Here is a 24,264-nt window from a genome sequence, read left to right as displayed (position 1 = left end):
TTCGGCGTGCCGTTGTCGACGACGCGGCGAATTCTACGGTTCGAGTGCCGTTGTACGCGCACCGTCGCGCCCGCGTCATTGACCAATGTCTAGGAACAAAATTCAATGACCCTACTACGCATTTGGACCTTTTGTCTAAAGTCGGATTACGCGAATAGAGCATGACCGCTTCGAGGAAATCGCAGGGGAAACACCGGCTTGCATTGACCCGACATGTTGACAGCCTGACTCGCCGCTGGGCCGCCGCCACTCGGAGACACCCCCGCTCGCCTCTTCGCTCTAAGCGGGTCACGCTCTTCGTGCGCTTAGAGTAATGCGGTCCAAAATGCATGTGTTTGGATTGGAACCAGAAGAAATTTCGAATAAAGAGATATTTAGAGTAAAGCGATTTCGTTATAACTCGGGATTACTGTAATTGGTATTTTCAGTGCCCCGTGGCAACTGGGGGCACGCAGTTTCAGTAGCTGCAAGGATCGAAGGTCACGTGACAGGGACATATTGTAGTACCAAGTTACTACACCACGAACCACCACCCTTGAAATTTTGGAACGTTTAGTGCCAAATTAAGATTATTTCTGCCAATGCGTTTATAAATTGCTTGTAGTTACCTCACTAAATAAAACTCTGGCTTTCATGTGAGCTATAGAGCATATACTCGACGAAAATCGGTTGTCTGTCCCTTTAAAGGCGAGGGCTTGGCGTAAAATTGTGATAGGTGCGTTTTATATACACGTCCGGGCGGCGATACAGCAACCACGCTATTTTATCGCCTGTAATCTATCTTAATTTACCTTAATCAAGCTTCTAACTTTATCCACCAAAATTCATCCTAATTCACTTTGTCCTGTCTGTAATCTATCTTAATCGATTTTATTTCATCTTTATCCGTTCAAAATGTATTGCAGCACACCTCAATTCCTGTTTTAATCCACTTCAATTCCTGTTACTTCACTATCACCCGCCTTAACCCATCTCAATTTATCTTAATCCACCTTAATTTATTGTAAGTCACTTCAATTCTTCTTTACTCATCTTCATTCACTTCAATCCCACCTTACAAATCATTACTATAAATCACTAATCATTATTCCATCGTAATTGATTTTATTCCACCTAATTCATCCTAATTCATCTTAATATACTTTAATCCAGCTTATCCACCTTAGTTCACCTTGCTAGTCATAATATATATTAATCATTATTAACTTTGGTAATCATTATTCATATACTCGGCTGTTCTGCTTTTGTTCGCTCGTGCCCTTTCGTGTTTCACTTAAGCTTCTGCATCATTCCTGCCGCCGCCGGGCTCATTCGAGGTCAAACAGCTGACGAGACTTACCGAAGTGATGGAAACAGATGTATACCCACTTTCAAGCATTGACGGCGCTCTCGAATGCCCTGTCGTCGCATAATACTTCTCTAGTAGACCACCACTGCGTTTTTTTTTTTTTTTTTGCACTATTTCCGTCAACGACATGTTAATTTAAGGAAAGACTATCTTCGTAACAATACATGGCCTTTTACCAACCTAAAGCTCTGCCATTCAGGTTGTAAAACGTTCCACTGACCTCCGAAAGAACGCTGGACTCTCTCCTTCGCGTATTCAATCGGTCCACACGTTTTCATTGGTTTGGTAATGCCAGCGAGTTTTCGACTTTCATTGCAAACACCCTTGTAGCCGCCTTTCACACATTTCTGCCCCGATTTGCTTATCCCACCTGCAATTGCGTCACGATCCTCGATCATCTCGTTGGCCGTCAAGGAATACAAATTTTCTCCGACAAAGTTAGCGCATTGAAGTCCGCTGCGTCATGTGGCAGGCTTTTGAAAGAAATACCATGTGGACACAAGCCTGACATTACAGACCGCCCTTCGACATCGACTATCTTAAGTATACCTTGGGCGGACCTGTTAGAGCCTAACATCCGGGCACCCAAGCGGTCACGCTCTATAGGTGCTATTCGTTGAAAAGTTTAGCGGTCAATTTCTTCGCCTGGCAACACTGGAAACAGCCACAAACATGGCCGATGCGCCAAGGACACGGCGCGGCTTGGGTCCATGCTTGGGCCACTGCGTCCGCACGCCGAAGGAAAAAAAAACACCCGCGTGCGTCATCTGCTCCGTTTTAATCCGATTCTAAACGGTGGCGTCAACAGAGATGTTATTAATCGCACTCACATTGAACTCGAGGGAATACTGTGCGTTCGGTGAGGTAGAGTTTGTAACGTGAAACAGTCATGTGTTTCACACTCGTGCTTAGCATGGACAAGCACCGCCATCCCGCGGAGCCCGACGTAACGAGTGACGGCGTACCACGGCCGGGCTAGAGCGGCGGCGCGCGCTGTGTTGATACGGCCTTCGCAGCGGCGGCGGCAGCGGCGAGAGCAATGCAGCCCCGCCTCGACGTAAAGTTCCGCCACCAACGCGCGCACGCCGCTGCTCTAGCCCGGCCGTGGGCGCACTCACACAGTTGCATGGAGGAGAAGAGGGGTGCCTGATTTGCGGGCTGTGCCAGAGGGTGTTGGCCGGCGCACAACATCGCCTGGCAACAGACGCTTGGCCACAGATATGGCGGCGCACACTTGGTTGCCTGCATGCATTCCGCGCCATTGAATACCGGCTATAGAAAGCTGGTATGCTGTTTATGCTGGGGCCACTGTTAACTAAAGCGCGCTCGTGAAGGCATGGTAGCAGTGAGCCCGCTTGCGTAGAAACCACACCTAACAGGGCTGACCTGGCCAGTTTTCCTACAGAACACTCTCTCCTTTTCTAAAAATCTTCCTTTCTCATCTGGTCACGCTTCTTAAAGCATTAGCTGTTCGCATTTATGGCTGCCGTGATAAACATGCAAAATGCAGGTATTACTCTCGATTGCAATCAAGGAGACCGGATCTCAAAGAGGCCGTATCAAGGAGTTTCCTGGGACTTTCCAGCCTGCAGTGCTGAATGAATGAAATAAATATGCTCTAGACGGAACCCAATTGCGTCGCCATATTGCTTTTTGCATCTGACCATGATGTTTATGCGGGCTTTAGGAGACTATCGCTTACAACATGAGCAGCTTGACCGAGGTATGAATAATGTATGACGTGTACAGGTGCAACCGAAAGTAAACGGAGCTCAGCTTCGGGAAATTAGAATATTTTCCCATATTTTGCGGCTGCCAGCATAAACAGAGCACGCACCACCGGGTTTTATTTTACAATGACTTTCTTAAACAAATTAAGCTTCGTTCTACAATCAAACTTCTCGATGCTTACCAGTGCGGTTTCAAAAAACCCGGGCCATCTCCACTAACGTGAAACCTGGGGAGGGACGAAGCATGCAGTGTATAAGTGTATTCAAAGATTGTCAGTCTCTCTCTTGCAACACGGCGCGCGCTGATATACGCGACATCCAAATTACGAAGACTGAGAAGTGAAATTCGAAATGGAGAACTGCAAATTTTAAAAGTTAGAGCAAGTACGGAGCGAAATAAAAGCAAGCAAGCAAGTGCGAACTAAAAGCGAGTGTCCCAGTGTGTTCTTTTCACATGGGTTTTCGCTCACGTAAATGAAACGTTCTAGCGCGAGGAGTTGAAATAAAATTTCCCCGCATTTCCCCGAGGGGAAGAATGTGAAAGTGCGAATGCAGGAGTTGAATTTGCGCGGTTCGGTAATGTTCGCGAAAGAGAGATCACACACACACACACAACTACAAAGAAAGATGCATTTATTCAGACACCTATTTGTGTTGTCGTTGTACTTGATTGCTAGAGCGGATCTCAGCTTTGAAATTTCGTGTCAGTACTCCTTTAAGCGGGCGCATTAGCCCTTCTCACTCCCGATTCCTGGCCAATCCCCCACGTGGGTATGTGCCATGCACAGACACCTATTTGTGTTGTCGTTGTACTTGATTGCTAGAGCGGATCTCAGCTTTGAAATTTCGTGTCAGTACTCCTTTAAGCGGGTGCATTAGCCCTTCTCACGCCCGATTCCTGGCCAATCCCCCACGTGGGTATGTGCCATGTCAGCGGCCAGGCAGCGCGCGCCCATCTCCCCAAGTTGCCAAGGAAGACGAGGAGATTCCTGGTCAATCCCCCACGTGGGTATGTGCCATCTCCCCCCCGTTGCCAAGGAAGACGAGGAGTGCGCGCACCCGCAGCTGTTGCTATGTGGACGGACGGCGGTCAACGGAATTCAGGGTCGCTTATAAAGTGCATTCTTAAAACGAGTGTCCCGGTGTTTTATTACCGTGACTGCATGAGAATACGACATGAGACGACGACGACGCCGACATGAGACGCCGACAGCCCGAGCCCCTAAGGTATTTCGCTTGTAAAAATAACTTCGAAGATGCTGGCTAGGCGCATGGCGGAGAAATCCTCTCAAAATCACTAACCCGTGCCCCGCTTACTTTTTGTTTCACCTGTACAGATCTAAGTTAATCTGTACATGTCGCTTAGAATGTTTCACAGCGGGCTTGTCTCGGAAATTTCAATCAGCCTTTTATCAGAGGTGCTGCACATTACGCTCCGAAAAGAAAGCAGACCACTGTCTTTTTTCTTGGCCCATTTTTCGCTGGACAGCGCAACTTGGAGGACGAACGAACGAACGAAGACTACGACGGCGTGTAGTGACATCTTCCCTGAACATGGCAATAATTTTCTCTCACGCCTATTCCCCGATCTTGTCCTCTTTCACAATTTTAAGTGCGTAAGCTATCTTGCCTACAATAGGCAACCTCCATTTAACCTTCGCATCTGCATAATTATGCATAATTCACGAAGTTAGATTTGATCGTCGGACTGCAGTGTAAACAGATAATTGGTCGAAGAAAGTTTTGAAGAAAATACAAAAAAAAATGGCACAACTTGAACCAGTGGTGCAAGGCTGGAAGAGCAGCAGAGATGTGGTTCAACCTAGCTTCTCCCCACACCCAGCAGATACTAGGAGAAAGCGAGCAGCCGGACTACGGCAGTGCAAAGCTATGAACACTTTCATTCAGTAGCAATCGTCGTCATCGCTTTCGTCGTCGCCTTCCGACGGCATAGCCGCGTAGGGCAAATCTTGTAGCGCGTCCTCACCTCAATAGACCTCCGCATCTTCGTCAGCTGGTCCAGTGGCCGTCTTCACTCGTGGATTGTAAAGAGATGGCTAGCCAGATTCGGCGTCATCGTCTTCGGCACGGCGGAACCGTGGCGCGCCGGTCGCTACACGACGACGATGAAGGCGGGAGCTCCTCACGTGGCCAAGCCTACGCGCTAGCCTCGACGCCGCCGGGCGCTGATCGAAGGTCGTGCCAGGCGTCTCGGAAGTTTTTTTTTTTTTTCCTAATATATTTTTTTCCGAACGCCACCGTACCAAAATCAAGCCTAAACAGCTCTGTTAAAAATTTTAAAAATAATAAACTAGTGAAATATAAACTATCGAAACCAATAAATATCTTTTTACGCCACCTTCACTCAACGAAGGCAAAAATAACAAAGCAATTGAGCCCAAACACGAACCTAAAATATTGACGGAGGATCAATCGTGAAACGCCAACCACGCAAACTGCACAATTGTCGAATGGAGGTGATCTTGGCCTCCAATCCGCGAGATGGTCATTTTGTAGGCGCCGTATTCGCGAGGTGGGTCGTAGTGGAGGATTGTGGACTAATTTAGACGAATTGGGTGTCTTTAACAGGGAAAAATAGGGCGTACGGGCGTTATCGCTTTCCAGCTCATAAGAAGGGCGCGATGGGTGGGATCCGAGCCGCATCTTCGGGCAATGCTCTAGCCATTGAGTCACGTCGCAGGGGTTGCACGTGCTTTACCAGACGATTTTGAACAACAGTCCCGCAAAATCCCTCACACCGCACCATCCATTACACAGCACAGCAGATTTGGCCATTTGTTCATATCAGTGCCGTTAGCAAGATTTTGCTTCAGGGGGGGGGGGGGGGGACATTAAAAATTGAGAAAATAACAAACAAAAATGACCAAATAATATTAATAACGGACAAGATTAATAAATAACAAAAAACAAAAACAAACCCAAAAGTACAAACGGCTCGGGGTTGATCCAGCCTTGAAAATCACACACGTCCCAAAAACTTCGGGTGTGTGTTGGAGAGGGGGGGGGGGCGCTCGCCTCCCCCTCCTTCCCCTGCATGGGCTATTGGTTCATATAAACGCTGATTGTCAGTTATTAACGTGGATACAAATTACTCTGGCCCCACTACCGCGTTGTGACAACATCCTGTAGCCCTCGACGCTCGAAGGAACGGCTCTGTCACAACGAGATCCAAAACTTTTTTAATGCGCACACTTTGGTAACCAAAACATGTTTCCTTAGGTACAATTTGCGATTCAAAACTTCAATACAGTTTCCTCAACCTTAATCAAACATGGCCACCAACGCAACAGCAACAACCGCAGGTTCAACGATCTGGCAGTGGAACTGTCGTCGCTTCCAAGACGGCGGCCCTCCAGCAACATATCGCACACACCACAAGGAAGCCAGATGTATTTTTACTGCAAGAAACACTCACCGACGCCCCGTCCCTTCCCGGCTATAGGGTGTACAAGGGCCCCGCCGATGGCAGGGGCATATGCACACTGGTCAGAAAGGGGCTCACGCTCGTCGAACATGAATTACAGCAAGGACAAGCAAAAATTGAGCACACGCTCACCCAGATCATACCCGGCAAGAGGAAGAAGGGAACCCTATACCTCCTCAACGTATATAGCAAACCATCACAAAGGAAGCAGAAGTTCAAGACGCTGCTACTCAGGTTAGCACTGCAGCGGGTCGAAAACACTCACAGGGTGTGGCGACTTCAATGCGATGCACCCTTCTTGGGGTTATCAGAAACACACAGCTAAGGGAAAAGACCTACACCAAGACACCACGGACCTCGGCTACAGGCTCATAACGGACCCGACAAATCCAACCAGGATCGAAAACTCGGTTTGTAAGGATACCACACCTGACCTGACGTTCGTGAAGAACGATGATAAAGGAGCAATTACCTGGGCCAACCCGGGAGCCGACCTGGGAAGCGACCGTGCCCTAACTGAAATCAACACTCCAGACTACGACGACGCCAGCATCAGGACGCACAAACTGGTCGACTAGAACGCCTTCAGGGACCGTAGTCCCAAGGAACACTGTGAAATTGAGGACATATAAGCCTGGACCAGAGAGCTTACCGAGGATGTACGAAAAGGGACAGAAACCATTGAGACGGTTGCAGAAATTGCAGCAGACTAGCACACCTCATCGAGGCCAAACGGTCCTTGCTGGAACGTAGGAAGAACAACAGCTCAGTAGGCGACTCACAAAGAAGGTGGCTAAGCTCAACAGGGCAATCCAAGTACACTGCCGCGCCCTCTGCGTGCAGCAGTGGAATGAGGTCTGCAACGCAGCGGATGGACAGTTGCATTGCGGAAGGACCTGGAACATCTTACGCGATCTCTTGGATGAAACTAAATACAAGTCCCATCAACGTGATAGGTTAACCAAGCTTATGCACCGCGTCATAAAGAAACGCGGTGAAGAGGAGGTACTCAAGAAAATCAACGACAAATACTGCCTACCCCAATTGTGCTACATGGTCCATACCAAGGGCTACCAAACTAAAGGCTCGATCGGGAAATCGATGTTGAAGAGGTTCGAGTGGCACCACACGACTTAAACAGCAAATCTGCAGCAGGCCCGGACCAAGTAATAAACAATACTCTCAGGAACCACGATGACCACTCAATTGAAAACCTAACAAAATTTACAAATAGTGTTGGAAAACACGATCACTGCCGCGGCAGTAGAAAACAGCCAAGACCCTTCTCATCCCTAAGCCAGGTAAACCGCCGGACACCGACAATCTTATGCCCATGTGTGTGTAGGCAAGGTGCTAAAGCATGTCCTCATGAATCGATGACAGCCTGGAGAGCGAGGAACTATTCCCAACCATGGTTATCGGCTTTCGAAAGAGATTAAGTACCCAAGATGCGATGATTCAGTTGAAGCACGAAATCATTGACGACTCCGGTGCCTCAAGAGATAATAAGGCGGTCCTAGGGCTGGATCTCCAGAGTGCTTTCGATAACGTCAAGCACTCTGCGATATTGTCGCAAGTTTCTAAGCTCAACATGGGTGAACGGAGTTATAACTGCATCCAGGACTTCCTAACGGGTAGAACCACTCAGCTAAGGGCAGGTCATTTACAACTCGACTATAAGAAGCTCGGCAGCACTGGCACTCCGCAAGGGTCCGTGATATCGCTATTACTATTCAATCTAGTAATGATAGGAGTAGCCAACAGACTCGCCACAGTGGGGGATCCGGCACACAATCTATGCCGATGATATTACACTGTGGAATGACAGGGGTAGAGACGGTCACATTGAGACCAAGTTACAAGAAGCAGTCGGCGCCATGGAAGAACATCTGGATGGGTCAGGACTTGTTTGCTCTCCAAGCAAATCAGAACTCCTAGTTATACCACCACGGAGGGGTCGCATCACGGACAGACAACAAGGCACGATCACGATAACTACGTGGTCTGGTCAAGTTGTCCCCGAAGTCAGCAATATCAGAGTACTCGGAATGATCATCGAACAGCACCGAAGAAACGGCGAAAATATCACACGCATTACAGCCAAGACCGCGGACGCAATGAGGCTCATCCGACGAGTCACATCACGGAAAGCTGGCATGAAGGAGGACAGTCTGATCAGACTAGTTCACTCCTTTGTGATGAGCCACATCACGTATGTCGCGGCATACCACAACTAGTTACAACACGAGCGTAATAAGATCAACGCCATCATTAGGACGGCCTATAAGTTCGCGCTAGGCCTGCTTTAATACGCAAGCACACCGCTCTTCTTCAAGTTAGGAGTGCATAATTCGCTCTAGGAGATAGCGGAAGCACAACGTACGGCCCAGCTCGAGCGTCTATCTACAACGAGGACTGGAAGGAAGATCCTAGAAGACAGAGGATATGTACGCCACAGCGGTGTTGACAACAAACTCACCATTTCGGATAAGATACGTCGCCGGATCAGGGCATATCTTCTACCGAAAAACATGCACACTGACAACAACAAGGCCAGGAGGACGGCAAGGGCTAGAGCCCTCGTCGACTTACACGCCCAGAATAAGCACGCTGGCTATGTAGATGCGGCGGAATATCCACAGGAAGCCTTCGCTGCCGTTGTCATAAAGGCCACCACCGGAGACACTGTGACGGCGGCAAGCGTCAAGTGCACTGATGCAGAACGCGCAGAGGAGGTGCCATCGCCCTGGCCATTACCGACGCAGGCGGCCAGTCGGTGATCAGCGGCTCACGAACAGCAGTTCGGAACTACGCCATGGGACGCATCTGCAAAGAAGCTTTGCAGGTGCTACGCAATGCACGTCTAGAAGGCCCAAGAACTCTTCGAGTCAAGTGGATCCCGGCGCATGCGGGCAAGGACGCGTCGAGTAAGAACGCAAACCACAACTAGACGGCACACGCGGAGGCGCGAGCACTCACCAACTGCGCCCCCACAACTGACCATCCAACATGGTTCGGTGCTAAGGACTGAATGGCAGACTATGACGAAATCGCCAAAAACTACCGCCTGGCTCGCAGGACCTTCCCACCTCCGGGCCCGGGGTTGAGCCGAGCGGAGGCAGTGCTACTAAGGCAGCTTCAAACCGTGTCACTACACGCCCCCGCTCTGATGCACCGAATGTATCCGGAGGCATACCCGACTGACAACTGCCAGCTCTGCTGCAGGGAGACTGCAGACTAGAAGCACATCCTATGGGACTGTGTCACGAACCCAATGGAAGCGACGTCAAGAACCATCCCGCCACGGCTTGCAGAAGCCGCAAGGAGTTACACCTACGACCATCAACACTGGGCCGTCCAGCAGATCCTGCGGGCGCTCGGAAGGCATGAAACTCGCGAGTCGGCAACTGTGAGCTGACGTCTCAGATTAGTATAGCCACCAGGACGACGCCGAGGCCCGCGCCGCGGCGCGTAAAAACTTCGTTCTACCGGTTTAAATAAAGTTTATTCAATCCAATCAATCGAAAGCCAGCATTGTGCGCGCCTTACTTTACTACCTAAATTGTGGATTCAGTTTTGTTGCTTTGTTCAATTTTTTTAACAGCGAAGCTGTTGAGCAAACCATTAGTGTATGGTGTCGGCAGTTAAAAAGCGCTCGCACTTGAGCCCGTTCCTCGAAGCGACCGCCCGGCAGTTAAAAAAAAACCCAAGAAAATGCCGAGCGCTCGTGTGTGCGTGACTCGCAGCGTGACCGCCCAGCATGTCCGGCGCACGTTTGTCAAGCCAAGCATGCTGACTTAGGGAGAATAGCCAAGACTGGCCAAAAAAAAAAAAACTCTGGCGTTCGCCGTAATCGTGGCAACACTTGCTGGGAACGAGAAAAACGCGTCATAGCGTAAACCCCTCCAAGGTAATGTCCAGTGATTATCACTCCCAAAACATGAAGGAAGCTCGAACTTATAGCAACAGTGGTGGAGTATAGGTCGTTGCGGCAGCAAAGAAGGAGCAAATCGGCTGCAATCGTGGACTTAAACCATTGTGGTGGTCGTGAAGGTTGCGTACAGCTTCTTTACCTTCAAGTATTACGCGTGAGTGTGAGCTACCCTAATTTTTTTACCCCCAGTAGCTCTGAAGGCTCAAGATTCCGTAAGAACCAGCAAAAGTACTCGGAATGTTCCAAGAAACTTAAAGGGACCCAGAAAAGCCTTTTGTAAAAGTTACAAAAGGCTTGTATTGTCGCGTAGTACCAATATAGCGATGCAATGCCGTTGGAGTTATTGATCTACATTCAGTATTAGCTGCGCGAGAAGCAATTATGTGCACCTCTCCCCACTTGCCGATCGATTCCTTCTCCCTCTCTGCTTCTTTCAAAGCAGCTGGAAACACTGGGAATAGCCATGTGACATCGCGACGCTCGACTTCCGTTCTCTGCTAGCTACATTCCTGCGCCTAGGCACGCGTCAATCGCTGCGGACCCGCCTTTGCCTCGGGATCGCGCAGGAAGGAGGAAGAGCAGCCGGAAGCCGATGGCAGGGACGTTGCCGGCGGCCGGTGATCGGCCGAATCAGGGGGGCGCCTCGCCGTTGCGTCAGCCGCGGTCGGCTCGCTGCGGCGTCGCGCTCATCGGCTTTGAAAGGCAATCTTCAAAAATTGTTTACAAATTATCCGTACAACGTACGGGGCTCACACTTGGCTCAAAAATCCCCCGTTACGTGTTCTACCACCTGAATGCATTTGATTGCCACCTTCACAAAGCTTTTCTGGGTCCCTTTAAACACCAAACAATCAATTAATGTCTAAAACCAGACTGATTAGTTATGACGTGTAACTTCATAACTAAAAGCATACCTTTTACAAGGTATGCTTGTATGTTGTTCCGCTACTGCGTTCTAAAGGCGATAAAAACACCGACAGAAAAAGACACCGAAACGGTCTTTTTCTGGTGACACAAAAAACTGGTGCACCGGTGGGACCACTAGCAAGACGAAAGCTTAACAACTAGAAAATTTACACCATCTTCCCGCGAGGTAGATGCGACGCATCGCGGGGGTTGCCGTTGCGTTTCCGTTATGTTAGCGTCTGGATTGCTGTTGTTGTGTGTACAATTTACGCAGCATGTTCACCCCCGATGCGTCGCATCTACCCTATGGTTCCCCTCCCGGGAAGATGGTGTAAATTTTATCGGGGTGGCCGGTGCTTGTTACGGTTGCGCCGACCATCGCGATATCAGGCCTGTTAGTCTCCATTTCAAATCATCGGCGGTCACCGGAGGATGTCATCGGAGGAGCGCCGGCGGAACGACTTAGCGGAGCGGCGCAGTTACCGCGTTTATATGTACGGTGAAGGGAATGAGAGAGAGCAGCGCAGAGCAGCGCATGCGCATGTGTTAACCCGCACCCACGCACAGCTGGCACGGCGACGGAGCGAGCGCAGCCTAGCGCTAACACGCAGATGGCGCTGCGGTGAGAGCGGCGCTAGAGCGCAGCTGGCTCGGCGAGGAGAATGGGGGAGGGATGCGGACGCCGCCGGACTACGCCGGAGGGACAAGGCGGGTGAAAGAGATGCATCGCATCTAAAATACTTGCACCATTTTAGGGGGCCATTTTAACCCCAAACGATTCAGTCACAAGCAAAGTGTTTTTTGCATTTTGGTATCGAATCTGAGCTATTGCTCTGTCGTGAAGATTTATCTGCGAATTGCGGCATTAAAAATAGAGAATAAGATCTGCCAGTCCTATTGTTGAGCTTACTGCTGTACTGCGCATGTTCAACAATACACACGACACCGCATGAGCTCAGTTGCTTTTTTTTATTTTTGTCGAACACAGTATTGCAAGTACTGCAGCAAACAGCGAAGCGGAAACAGTCAATTACAGAACTCGTTGGTTCTACCCTCCACGAAAAAGTCAGGCTCTCAGGAGCGAGCAAATGCACCTTGCAGGAAACTATGTACACAAACGTTGCTAGACACTCTTTACAGCAACAGGCCGAGCGAAGAATATATAGAACACAGTATTGTAGGCAGTACAGGGTGAATAACAGCACACGGTTTTGATACCAGCCGTACAATTTAAAACAAAAACAGAATTGAGTCATGGAAACACAGGCAAAACGTTTGTTTTTTGAAGAGCGCTAGTTCCACTTTATTTGCACAGAAAATTAGTTCAGTTTGCCTGAGGCTCAAATCAAACATTTTCTCAAAAATTGTGACGTACGCTTTGTTCGAGAGCACTACATGTATTAGCATTCACTGGGTAAAACTAAGGCACCTAATCTGAAAATAAGTTGCCTGTTCGTTGCCGACCTACAACTCGTACCTGGTACGGAAATGTCTACGGAAAACGTGTTAAATTATAGAAAGAAGATTTTGCGGAGGAAGTAATATATTTCTCTCACACATTTTGCTTGCTCGCACAAGAAACTTTGGCAAGAATATACACTATGGCAGTCGGTTCGCTTTATTGTGAGTTTGTGTGTCCCGTGATATGCTGCATGAGCAAGAATGTATAAAATGTACGGCAACCATTTTTTGCGTGTTATTCATTGCCTATGTTAGGCGCATAATAAATTAAAGTCTATGAACATCGCAAGTGCACGCTGATAATGCTAAGCTTAGGTTTCTTTCAAAAATAACTATTTAGCTTATGATTGTTGTGTCGTAACAAGCCCCGTATGAAAGAAAATAGAAAAAAAATTCAAAATTTTATGCTTACTGTTGCAGCAAGTCTTAAACAAGCTGCGATGTCAACGTACAGCGCAGTGTCGTATGTCCATATTTCTTCGTAAATTACAGTTAGCAGCAGTTCTTTCCCTGTCCACGGTGGAGTTTAGGGCGCTTTATAAACAGCACAGCAGTGAGTGAGTAATGGTTTCAACTCTATCACTGGAGGGAAACGACGCTGAAGAAATAAAACCCGGAACTTTACATCGACGACTTCGGCGTAACATCGCACTGCGTACCACACGCACTGTACGCACCAGAAGTGATTACAACCTCCTGAGGCCCGTGCTAAGTCTAAATGGTTGGTTCAGTATATCTATAACTCTCGTGCTCTGGCTACAGCCGAGGACTTGAGTCGCGCAGCCAGCCATAATGAGAATCTTCATCCCGCTATTTCCGCTCTACGCATTTGCCCGCCTCCATGAAGCCCGTTGCATCAACGGTAGTACCGCACAGTTGGCATTCACACATCGCGCCTTCCTCAAAGCCAGAGTCCCTCCGGTCCTGGCATCCAGGTGCTTTCTGGGTGGTACGTTGTTCCTGCGAGACGGCCCGCACGGGAGTCGAAGGATACCCGTGCGACGACGCTGATCGGCGCTGCGTGCGAGGGGCTTGACGGGGAGGATAGCGGGGCGCTGGCGACGCACGCGTGGGTGACACGGGCGATGGGCACTTAATCATGCGCATGTCTAGAGAGTCTCTGAACGACAGCGATTGCAGCGCTGTCGTGGCACCACTGGAGATGTGCGCGACCCCACTCCTCGCCCCGACAAAGCGAGACCTCCACGTCCTGCAAGACTGGGAGATCCTCTGCGGAGGAAAAGCCGCAACCATTTCGTGCTCGACGGCAAACGACTGACCCCACTTGAGTGGTCGCCGGCGTCTGTATCTGCCTGAAGGCGACGGCGCGCGAGCGGCGGACACGTAATGGTGGTGGATCTGCGCGATGCTGCTTGTGTCCACCGGTGCCGGTCTGTAGACTTGAAAGCTATTTCCTTGAGAGGGCACATTGCTCTGCGGCTCCTGTTCGGCGTTGCTGGCTCGGTAGTGCTGAGAGACAAAGTGGCTCTTCCACTCTCCCTGGCCATTCCCGCACAGCTTGTCGCAAGTTTCCGTGAACTGCTCCCGGCTGGCGTAGCGTTCCTGGAGACCCAACGATGATCTGCGGTCGCTACACACCCTTGAGGTAATCTTCAGAGATTTATGGCGGGGGAGGGACTGAAACTCGGCCGACACTTTTGTGCGAAGTACGTGTGAGCTCTCTAGAGATGCCCGCCTATAGCAGCCGTCGCTGATAGCTGCTGCACGCAAGACAGCCCCGTCCCCGTGATTGAGGTACGACACCGCCTTCTGGCGCTGTTGCCCCGTCTCATCTACGTTGAGCGGCTGCGTCATAATAGCTGAAGTCAGTTCCGAGAGGGACTGCCTTGAATGTGCGGTGGAACTGACAACCTTCCAGCCACCAGAATATTTTCTGTAGGACGAGTTGTCTACGATTGGCCGCTGGTAGTCTACGCTGGCGGACCGCGTTGAAACAACGCTCCGTTGAGTCGGGATGGTTTCACTCGAGCACTTGCGCTCCGGTGGAGGGCTCTGGTGGCTGTAGTGGTAACCTTGAGGAGAGAAGAAGCTTGGCTTGCGCTTAATAGAGAACATCTTGCGAACGAGCTTGCGCGTAGCCTTGTTCCTTAGAACGTACAGGTACGGGCTGATTAGCGTGGAACAGAAGAGAAGTAGCATCGCAATAGCCGGGAGCATTCTAAACGCCGTGTTGCTAATTCTTGCGTGTAGTTCCAGTAGGGTCATGAAGAAGAAAGGAAAAAAACAGGCGGTGAAGGACACGACGACTAGAACACTGGTGCGCACGGCCTTCCATTCGTCTCCGAACAGTGCAGAAGCTTGTACGAGAGAAGGCGACCGCCTCGACCAGGTCATCCTCCTCGGGAAGTGAAACGCTGGGTGGCCTCCACCCTGGTACCCTGTAGATGACGGCGAGGAAATTTCCGCGCTGCTCGTCGCATTGACGCTGTTAAGGCGGGCGCGGGCACTGTTGCGCCTAGCCGCCCTGTACAAGGACGCGTAGATCCACGCGACCCAGATGAAAGGCACAAGAAAGCCGATCACGCAGAGAACGGACGAGTAGGCAACAGTGAAGAGACTCGAATCGTACCACGTAACCGTGCACGTAACCCAGCTGTCCTGGTACCGCACGTCACACAGGTCCAACAGGGGCGGCAGGGACAAGAGCAGGGCGACGACCCAGGTCGAGGCGATCAGTCCGCTGTAACGCCTTTTCTTTATGGTCATGGCATAGCGGAGCGGGCTGTTTACGGCACAGTTTCGGTCTATGGCGATGAGGAGGATTGAAAAAACATTGGCCACGGCTAAGAAGATGGTCAGTGAGCCGTGAATCTTGCAACACATGTCCCCGAATATCCATCGGCGAAGCATGGCGGACACAAACACGAACGGGAGCACTAGAAACGTCTGAAGGAGGTGCACAACGGCCATGTTGAGGACGAACTTGTTGGACGTCATGCGCACCGAAACCCGCTGGTACGGTAGCACAAACACGAGGCCGTTCACAGCTACACTCGGTACCATGATGACTAGCAAGAGAAGGTAGTGGGCTTGCAGCGCGATGTACTGGAATGATGATAGCTGAACGTCATCCGAGCTGCCGACAAAAGCTGAAGTGGCGGCAGTGTTTCTGTATCGCACGAAGCGCAGGGCACCCCACAAGTCATTCATGTGGACGGAATTAGGAAAGCTGCCGGCATAGTTTCTTGCGCCGAAGTAGGCGCTGAGTGAACTGTCCTGCTGGATGGCGACCCTAAGGTCCTGTCCAGCGGGAAACGCCATGGCTTGGTTATATCAGGAGCGTAGGGGAAGGCCTTGAAGCAAAACTGCGGGGCCACTCCTGCTGCACCACAGCGGACCTGCGAAGTCATAAACAAAAAGGAGAAAACATACATTGAACTCCCGTTAAGACGAACTCGGTTAAGACGAACTCTCGCTTATTCTGAACAATGTAAGAACGTTTGTTTGTTTTTCCATAGACCCAATGCCAACGAATATCCACTTAATACGAACAGCCTTGCAGGTACTGTTCGGTTAAGACGAACAACTTTCGGGGTGACCACCACTGCTGGAGATTCTGGGTAGTGAACTTGCTAGTCTTGGCGGGGTGCGGCGGAACATTCACGTGACCAGGGGAAGTAAAAGTAAAAGAAAACCACAGCGCGAAGCGTATTCGCGCCACGGAGGAAGGGAGGGCGCGAGAAAAAGACACTCAGATAAAGCTACCACTTCCCCCACCTTCCAACCCTCGAAGCCAGCGGAAAGCAAAAAAAAAGCGAAGGCGAGTTTTGTGGTCACTCTGCTCTGGAGGAGAGAGGCACGAAACTAGGAGGATAAAAAGTAAAAAAGAAAGCGACGACCGATACTTCCTGTTCGCGAACGTAGCTGCTGCCCTGACCAATACCCTTTCTCAGCGGGAGCATGTGAGTTCGCGTCGCGAGTCCCACCGCGTCACCGCCGAGAAAGCGAGGAGTTCCCTCTCTGTCTCTGCTGCGTTGTCGCTTGAGGTAGCGAGTGTATGCTCTCCGTCGCCGCTTGGCATGGGTAAAATAAGTCAGGAGTACTTGAAGACAGCCTTCTATCAAACTACGCACTCAAATTATTTTTGTCTTTTTCCTTCATTGTAAGATACTTCACTCACCGCCTTCAAGACTCATACTTGCACGCACCTGGGCGTGTTGCCGATTCTTTTTTGGTGAGGCTTCTGATAAGACGAACTTCTGCTAAGACGAACAAATTATCATGCTCCTTTCCAGGGCCACTTAACGGGAGCCCACTGTATTATGCACTGTCAGGAACTTCATCGAGGAAATTGTGAATTTAAGATTTCGTTTATGTTTAACGTACCAGAGAAAAATCCATGCATTTTTATGCACTACAATAGGAACTTCCGCTATAAGACTGCAAGTAACCCACTTAGGCAGCGCCCCATTTCTTTCCCCGGGGCCAGAGAGTAACACAAGAAAAATCTGTTTTTCGCCTTGCCGCGGCTACACTGCAAACAATGGCAAAATATCTTTTTTGTGAGCCGTGAGGTGTTAAACACGTGGTTGATTGATTGTAGGGTTTTAACGCGCCAGCGCAACGCAGGCGATAAGGCGCACCATAGTGGAGGGCTCCGGATTTAACGTGCGCCGAAATCTCGTATGTTAAACACATGTTTTAATACATTGTACATTATATGCTGTCTGTTATGAACATCCTTTACAATGTTGAAGAGCTTCGATAGGGTATTTTTGTACCTTGGTGTGCATGCGCGGTTCTAGCAGTCACATCCTTAATGTTAGTTGTGCTGAATTATTGCAGCGCTTTGCGCAAATTCAAGCACATCGAACAGTTGTCGCCATGATGGCTTCCGCCTTGGCATTAGAGTTTAAACTCCCAGAGCCCATTATACCCTAAGCCCGCACCACAGGGACACGTCCGCGCCCACCGATAACACGCAGATATTAGCAGTGCGCATTCAAGTCGAAACAACCCATTTTCCCTCTCCGGAAACCGGTCCATCAGCTGTCAAAAACCCGCAAGAAGGCGGCGGCAGGACCGGTTTTGGAGAAAAGAAAGGCGCGTGCGTCTTTCTTTGCGCGTGTGGTTCGTCCTGGGGGACTCACCCGTCAACATTCCTATGGGGCCTAACTACTTCACGACCCATGGGCTTAAAAACCATCGCGCACCAGTAGGGAAAGCTTTACAGATCCATGAAAATGCTACAAACTGCCTACTTTACTTATTTTGCAAATAAGTCACTTATGTACTGATATAAATACATTAAAACTCTCGCTTGCTAAAGAGGCAGCGCCATCAAGTGAAAGCTAAATAAATCAAAATGTGTTTCTTGTTTAATTTTTATTTCAGTAAAGAAGTGATATATTTCTAAAAGAACAAAACTAGGCCGTTAGCGACACCTTCATGTATCTGTCAAACATTTTGTATCTGTACGCGATGCTTTTTAAGCCCGCGGGTCATGATTAGGAAGTTCCATAGGAATGTGATCAGGTGAGACATCTTTAAGTCAGGCCCGGCCACTGCGAGCTCGCAGCGCCATCCACGGACGCACATACGACTCTCTCGCCGAGGCTGCAACCAGAACGAGCCCTCCTGCAAGGTCGTAAGGAGTGATTGTCCTGAATGAGGCTGGGACCGCCAAGCCACTCAAAGGTCAGCTGCACCTCTCCGTAGTGAAAAGCGTGTCAACACAATACCCGTTAGAAATCTGTCTTATACTCTCGCACGTACGAAACGTAGAGATCGCCGCTTGCAGCCTGGCACGTAAACATACATGATGAAAGCGTATTCTGGAATGGGATGAATGGCTTCGACGTTGCCACTCCAGAAACCAACCCCATCCTCCCACCCAGGCCTAATGTCGTTCGCTGTAAAAACCAAAACCAGCCTCTCATCCTAGGTACTTAAAACTGCTAAGCGGACGTGAGGTGTGTCGCGTAACTGAAAAAGTAATCCTCCTTGAAACCTAAGCTTTCGGGAGAAGGCTTCGACCGTTGTTTTATTCATACCCAGCTTTCTCGCTCAAAATTCCGACCTCTCAGGAACCTAGAAAAACCACTTCACGAAAGAGATATTTCGCATAAAGCAAGGAGTCAACGTGAACATCATAATACTAAAAGAAAATTCCAGGATTCTGAATATTTTGTGTGCAATTCTATGTAAAATCTTACTCCCCATGCATTTCTATGGGACAGTTTCCATGGCTCAGGAACCTAGTCGCGCAATGTGCGAGACTTGAAACTGCGCACAAAGCAAGTTCCCCCCCCCCCTCCCCAATGTTAGCTGCGCAAAATAACTTTACATTTCGCTGAAGAACTACGGAGTAATCGCTGATGAAAGGACTGCCATGAGCGGGAAAGCTGCACATGACGATGATGAAGGCAGCGATAACCATGGGGATCAGTAAGTGCGCAAGTGCTGAGGGCTAACCACGAGAAGCCTGTGCGTGTAAACTCCAAATCAACTAAATGATTTTATTCAGTGAACGAGCTCAATGAACCACTGAACCTATTCGCGCGCAAGCGTTAGAAGGACTTACCAGAAAAAGTATTTACGCGTACCCTGAAGCATAGAACAGTGTTACATACACACAAGGTAGCTCGTACCAGAATAAATGCATTGCGCAACTCTGTAAGAGAAGGAATTGATGCTGATTCAGATTCACGCACATTAAACAAAACAAGCAAGATTCATTAGAACGCGCTTATGAACGCACATGGACAAAACTTTCTTTGCTTGCCACCTAGAACACTTGTGCATCAGATCCTTCAACAATTTCTTGTAGGCGTATAAGACGTTTTTTGAACTCGTAAAGAATATTTCCAATAAACTTGCGTAGTTTCTATCGCAGTGTGTTCCAGCAAGAGCTCCGACAAAACATACAAGACATTATAAAAAATGCTGACTTTTTTATATAGTACAATCTTTCTCGCTGTTCTAACCAACAGTACGCCTATGTAAGCTTTGATTACCAACGTATAGGTTCACATTTTTATTTATTTATTTATTTATTTTTATTTGTTTGTTTGTTTTGCTTTGTTTGTTTGTTTGTTTGTTTGTTTGTTTGTTTGTTTGTTTGTTTGTTTGTTTGTTTGTTTGTTTGTTTGTTTGCAGAAAGTTCCGCGTCCTCATTTGCGTCCCGACCATATACACATACAATACAAAAATTATTTAAGCATTCAGTGGTGGATGCATGAGAATTTTCTCCTGCGCTGACAAATCACGACGAGAAGCGCAAACACCTGCTCGAAAGACAGCGCAGCCACCTGGACCTCACGTTACCCCCAGCCGCGCCGACTGCATAACGTTACCTGTCACCTCACGCGCTTTCCAGTGGGAATAGTACCGACGCTTAGTTCGGCCGCTATCCCGCGGTGTGGCGTGCGCCGGCGGACGTGCCTAGCGTTCCTGTAAATCGCGTAGCTCAAGAGTTGCGCGCCTGATTCCCACGTGCCGCGGGTTGCACCACGCGCACGGTGCAAGAATATATGGGAGGCGAAGCGTCCCATCGCAATAAGCGCGGGCGAGCGACCCCATAATGTCGCAACGAAAACCAAAGCGGACTGCAAAGATTCGTCGCTGCGACGTTGAACGATAGTGTACCGGCACCTGATGGATGAAATAATAGCGGCCGCACTTCTTTCCGTGGCTGTGCAGTGCAACGCCGAAAGCGGCCGCCCCGCAGTTTCTTCACCCGCGGCAGATGCCGCTAGCTTAACGTATGACGAGGGCTTGTGACGTTATCTGGCCGTTGTGACGTTATCTGACGTCTTGTTCTTGCTCCGTGACCTTGCGACATCGAAGCCCGCTGTCAACGCTGAGCACAAGAGACCGTGTTCAGTCAGTTCGGCTCAAGTTTGCGGCGACGGTTGCGGTGGCGGCGGCCGCGGCAGTGAATGAGGCTTCATTTCTCTTCTCATTTTGCCAGCAGTCTCTGACAGCAATGAAATAAATGCGCAGAAAATATGAAAACTAAGGAGGAAGATTTCAGCCATAACAAGACCACCAGCGCTTGGCCCCCAGGTTAAAAATTAACGAAATCTTTGCCCCTCTAAAAGAAACTTGCTTTCATCCTGTGTCCCACTAGCTTGATGAACTAAACGAGGAGCGCAATCAATATCCCTCTTACGAATTGAGACCGAGACACAAAAGCACATGCACACATACGAACATTATATCCTTCCCCAGAGCGCCCTGCACTCGGTGCACTGGCAAACCATCCCCACATCTTCTGGGGATGTCCTGACTACCTGGGGATGTCCTGATGAAAAAAGGGAGGAGTCACTGAGAAGCTCAGACCCGGAGGTGGAAGCCTGTTCAGTCATCAGAGCTGCTGATTTCACCGCCTGGAACAAGCCAGGTGCCACAACCGCCCCATGAGACATATAAAGCTCAATAATAATGTTTTCCCTCTCAAGAACATAGCGCCGATATACCCGTATAAATTTTAGCCATCGAAAATAATAGACACGTGCGTCAGAGTTCCGTGCGCGCACACGCGTGCGCGCGCAAGCATACAAAAAAAAATACAAAGAAGGTTAAGTAACTCGAGCTTGCTGTTGCTTGACTACTCACTTTTTTGTTTCGTAGCAAAAGTCCCCTTTCCTGTTTCCCGCCTGGCGCGGCGCGTTCGGCACACCGCGATTTATTAGATCCAGGACTTCGGTCCAGCCTGACAAAATTGTCTCGCAAGACTAAACAAGGGGCAGACCTTAGCGCCGCTCGGATTACCCAGAGAAACCGCAGTTGGAATAAATATTTTCCTTTCCTCCAGAGGCAGACGTCAGCCTGGGCGGTTCGCTTACTTCTCGAACCTGCTGCTCTTTTTGTTGGTCTGTCGTTATTACTAAATATCTGTCCCTGCATATCGCTGCCACGGCAGCAACCTGCACATCGAAACGACGACTGGAAGACGACTGAAGGTCAGGGATCCTCGAAGGACCCGCCGTCGGAGGTCGTTGCGCACATATGCGAACGTCATAAGCAGCTCATCTGCATACTGAAGAAAAACAGAGGCTTCGCTGTCTCCCCGTTTTCTATGCATAGAATCCGGATGGATGTCACCATGCGCTCGCCACTGTAAGCCCGCCAGCTCTGCTTATTATTTTTTGTATCCCTGATACGCCTGTCCTGGACGAAAGATTTCGGAGGAGTTAATTTTAACGTGATCGTGAATATACATAAGCTTCTATAGCGACGATAACAGCATTAATTTTGAGAAACGTTGTCGTCAGAAATAGTTCACCGGGGAGCGTGTTTAGATGCGATCATATTTCTTTCCTCATTTTTTAGGAAGTCGACACAAGTAAAATAATGTTGTTCGCACCGTATCGAGGATAGGCACCTTGGTTTCACTGGTTAGTTGCGCTTCATCTGGATTCCAAGTATAAATATGTGGACTTAGAATTTTGAACATACTTTTTTTACTGGCACATGTTTTCTCACCGCAAGGTTTTATTATACCCCATTTCTAGGCTGATTCAAGCTTTCAAACGCGTACTTACCTTCAACTATTATTGTTCCCACGTTTTTATAGCGAAGCTGTATACGGCTCGGTACCCAGGATTTTTTCGACCCCCGGGTTTGAAAAGTCCTGGTGGAACACGCTGCAGAAGTCCCTGCTGGGCTGCGCCCAGCGATCACCACCCACTCTTAAATTGCATACTGCAAATAAAGTTTATTCCTCCTCGTCGTCTTCATTGTGTCCGTCAGTAGAACACGCTTTGCGTCGTAAGATATCTTGGGGGAAAAAATACCGGGCCATCTCCACTGACGTGAAACCTGGGGAGGGGCGAAGCATGCAGTGTATAAGTGTATTCTTGGCGCCTTGGCGTTTTCTCCAACGGAGATGAAACCGTTTGGGGGTACAGGTATACAGCTTTGTTGTAAAAGTCTCTTGTCTTTGAAGCACGAAGCCCTCTAGCGCGAGGCGTAAACGAGTGCTCCGGTGTTTTTTAGTACGCGTTACCAAGCGCTCCAGCGCGAGGCGTAAACGAGTGTCCCGATGTTTTTTGAGTACGCGTTACGTTCCAGCGCGAGGCGTAAACGAGTTTCCCGGTGTTTTAGTATCGTGGCTACATGAGACGACGGTTACGACGACGACAGCAGACGCCAGCAGCCTTAGCCCCTAAGGGGCTTCGCCCCCTAAAATAACATTGCAGTTGGCCGCTGAAGCGACTCTATCATAACGCCGAAGTTCACTTCGCGGTATTAGTTACTTCCCGCTAGAGTTGTAGACGTTCAGGATTCCCCGTCTACCTTTAACATGCGGACTTCGGCAAGAGGCGCACGATCTCTGAAAAGGGCGTGTGACTCGTTTTTCACCGAAATTGTACGGAAACAAATCGTATCGCGCTTTGCTGCTCAGGCGAGCGCATAACTGTGGGTAGTTTCAGCTCAGCACGCATTACAGATAATTATCAGTCGCCGTTTTAAGGCAACCTGAATGAAAATGTACCTTCATGTAAAAAGAGACTGCCTCAATTCCTTGATTGTTAGCTTGAATGTAGGCAGGAGCGTTGTCTTTTTCTGTTTTTATTTAGAGTTTGAATTTGTGACGGTATTGAGATAAGTGCTCATGCGCAGTATTGATTAAATTCTTCCATAAATGTGTGCCCCTGTTCAATAAATGTCAGGTAATAGTCAGGGCCCGCGCTGTCTCATTCTTTCTTCTTGTGTGTTTTTTAATCCCTGCTGCATCGCCACAATGTAACATGACTTCTCACAACTACGCCGCGAAACGTACAGCCCCCATATTTTTGTCCGTTAAGATAAAACTAGTATTTGCAGTTTTTGTAAAGCTCAGACGTTCGCTAATTCATAGGTTAAGCACACGCCTGTTTTGATTTGTTTCGTGCAAGCTCTTTTAGACAGCATCCCGGTCAATCCCGTTTTGTATCTTGTACTTGTTTTGCAGCCTCACTGTCCATGTACGTTCATCCGCGGAGCATAGTTTGGAGGTTACATTTGGATTGACGTGCGTAGATTGGTGTTGACTCTCAGCGGTGTTCATTTGTGCATCATTGCTTCCCAATTGCCAGAATAACAACTCATAAGAAGTGCTTAGGTGTTATCGAAGTTATCTTGGGTGTTATCTTGAATGCAGGTCAGCGAGCCAGCGCACAAGAAAAATTCCCTGTTAACATGCAGTCCTTTTGAAGCCTGCGGAATTGTCTTCTGTGCGGCACCATAGAAGCATACACTTAATCCCTCAATCTCATTTACTGGAGTTTCTCTTTATGGCGCTATGTCATCATCATCACCATCATCATCACCAGCCTATCTACGCCCACTGCAGGGCAAAGGCCTCTCCCATTATTCTCCAATTACCTCGGTCCTGTGCCAACTGTGACCAATTTATCCCCGCAAACTTCTTGATCTCATCTGCCCATCTAACTTTCTGCCGCCCCCTGCAACGCTTGTAGAGAAACTCCAT

General features: G+C 49.1%; 1 protein-coding gene across 1 annotated transcript; it reads right to left on the bottom strand.

Moving 5' to 3' along the window:
- Positions 1-13,634: 13,634 nt before the first annotated feature.
- On the bottom strand, positions 13,635-16,177 carry LOC144146385 (uncharacterized). The gene has a single exon (XM_077678341.1). The coding sequence runs from the start codon at positions 16,104-16,106 to the stop codon at positions 13,635-13,637; it is 2,472 nt and encodes an 823-aa protein (XP_077534467.1). The 5' UTR covers positions 16,107-16,177.
- Between the last annotated feature and the right edge of the window lie 8,087 nt (positions 16,178-24,264).

This window comes from Haemaphysalis longicornis, unplaced genomic scaffold, assembly GCF_048455015.1.
Source record: "Haemaphysalis longicornis isolate Haplotype H1 unplaced genomic scaffold, Haemaphysalis longicornis Haplotype H1 scaffold_7, whole genome shotgun sequence".
NCBI classification, from domain to species: Eukaryota; Metazoa; Arthropoda; class Arachnida; order Ixodida; family Ixodidae; genus Haemaphysalis; species Haemaphysalis longicornis.
This window is presented reverse-complemented; position numbering and strand designations above follow the sequence as displayed.

Excerpts from the sequence above, each read along its gene's own strand:
- LOC144146385 (XM_077678341.1), bottom strand. The coding sequence starts at position 16,106 with ATGGCGTTTCCCGCTGGACAGGACCTTAGGGTCGCCATCCAGCAGGAC.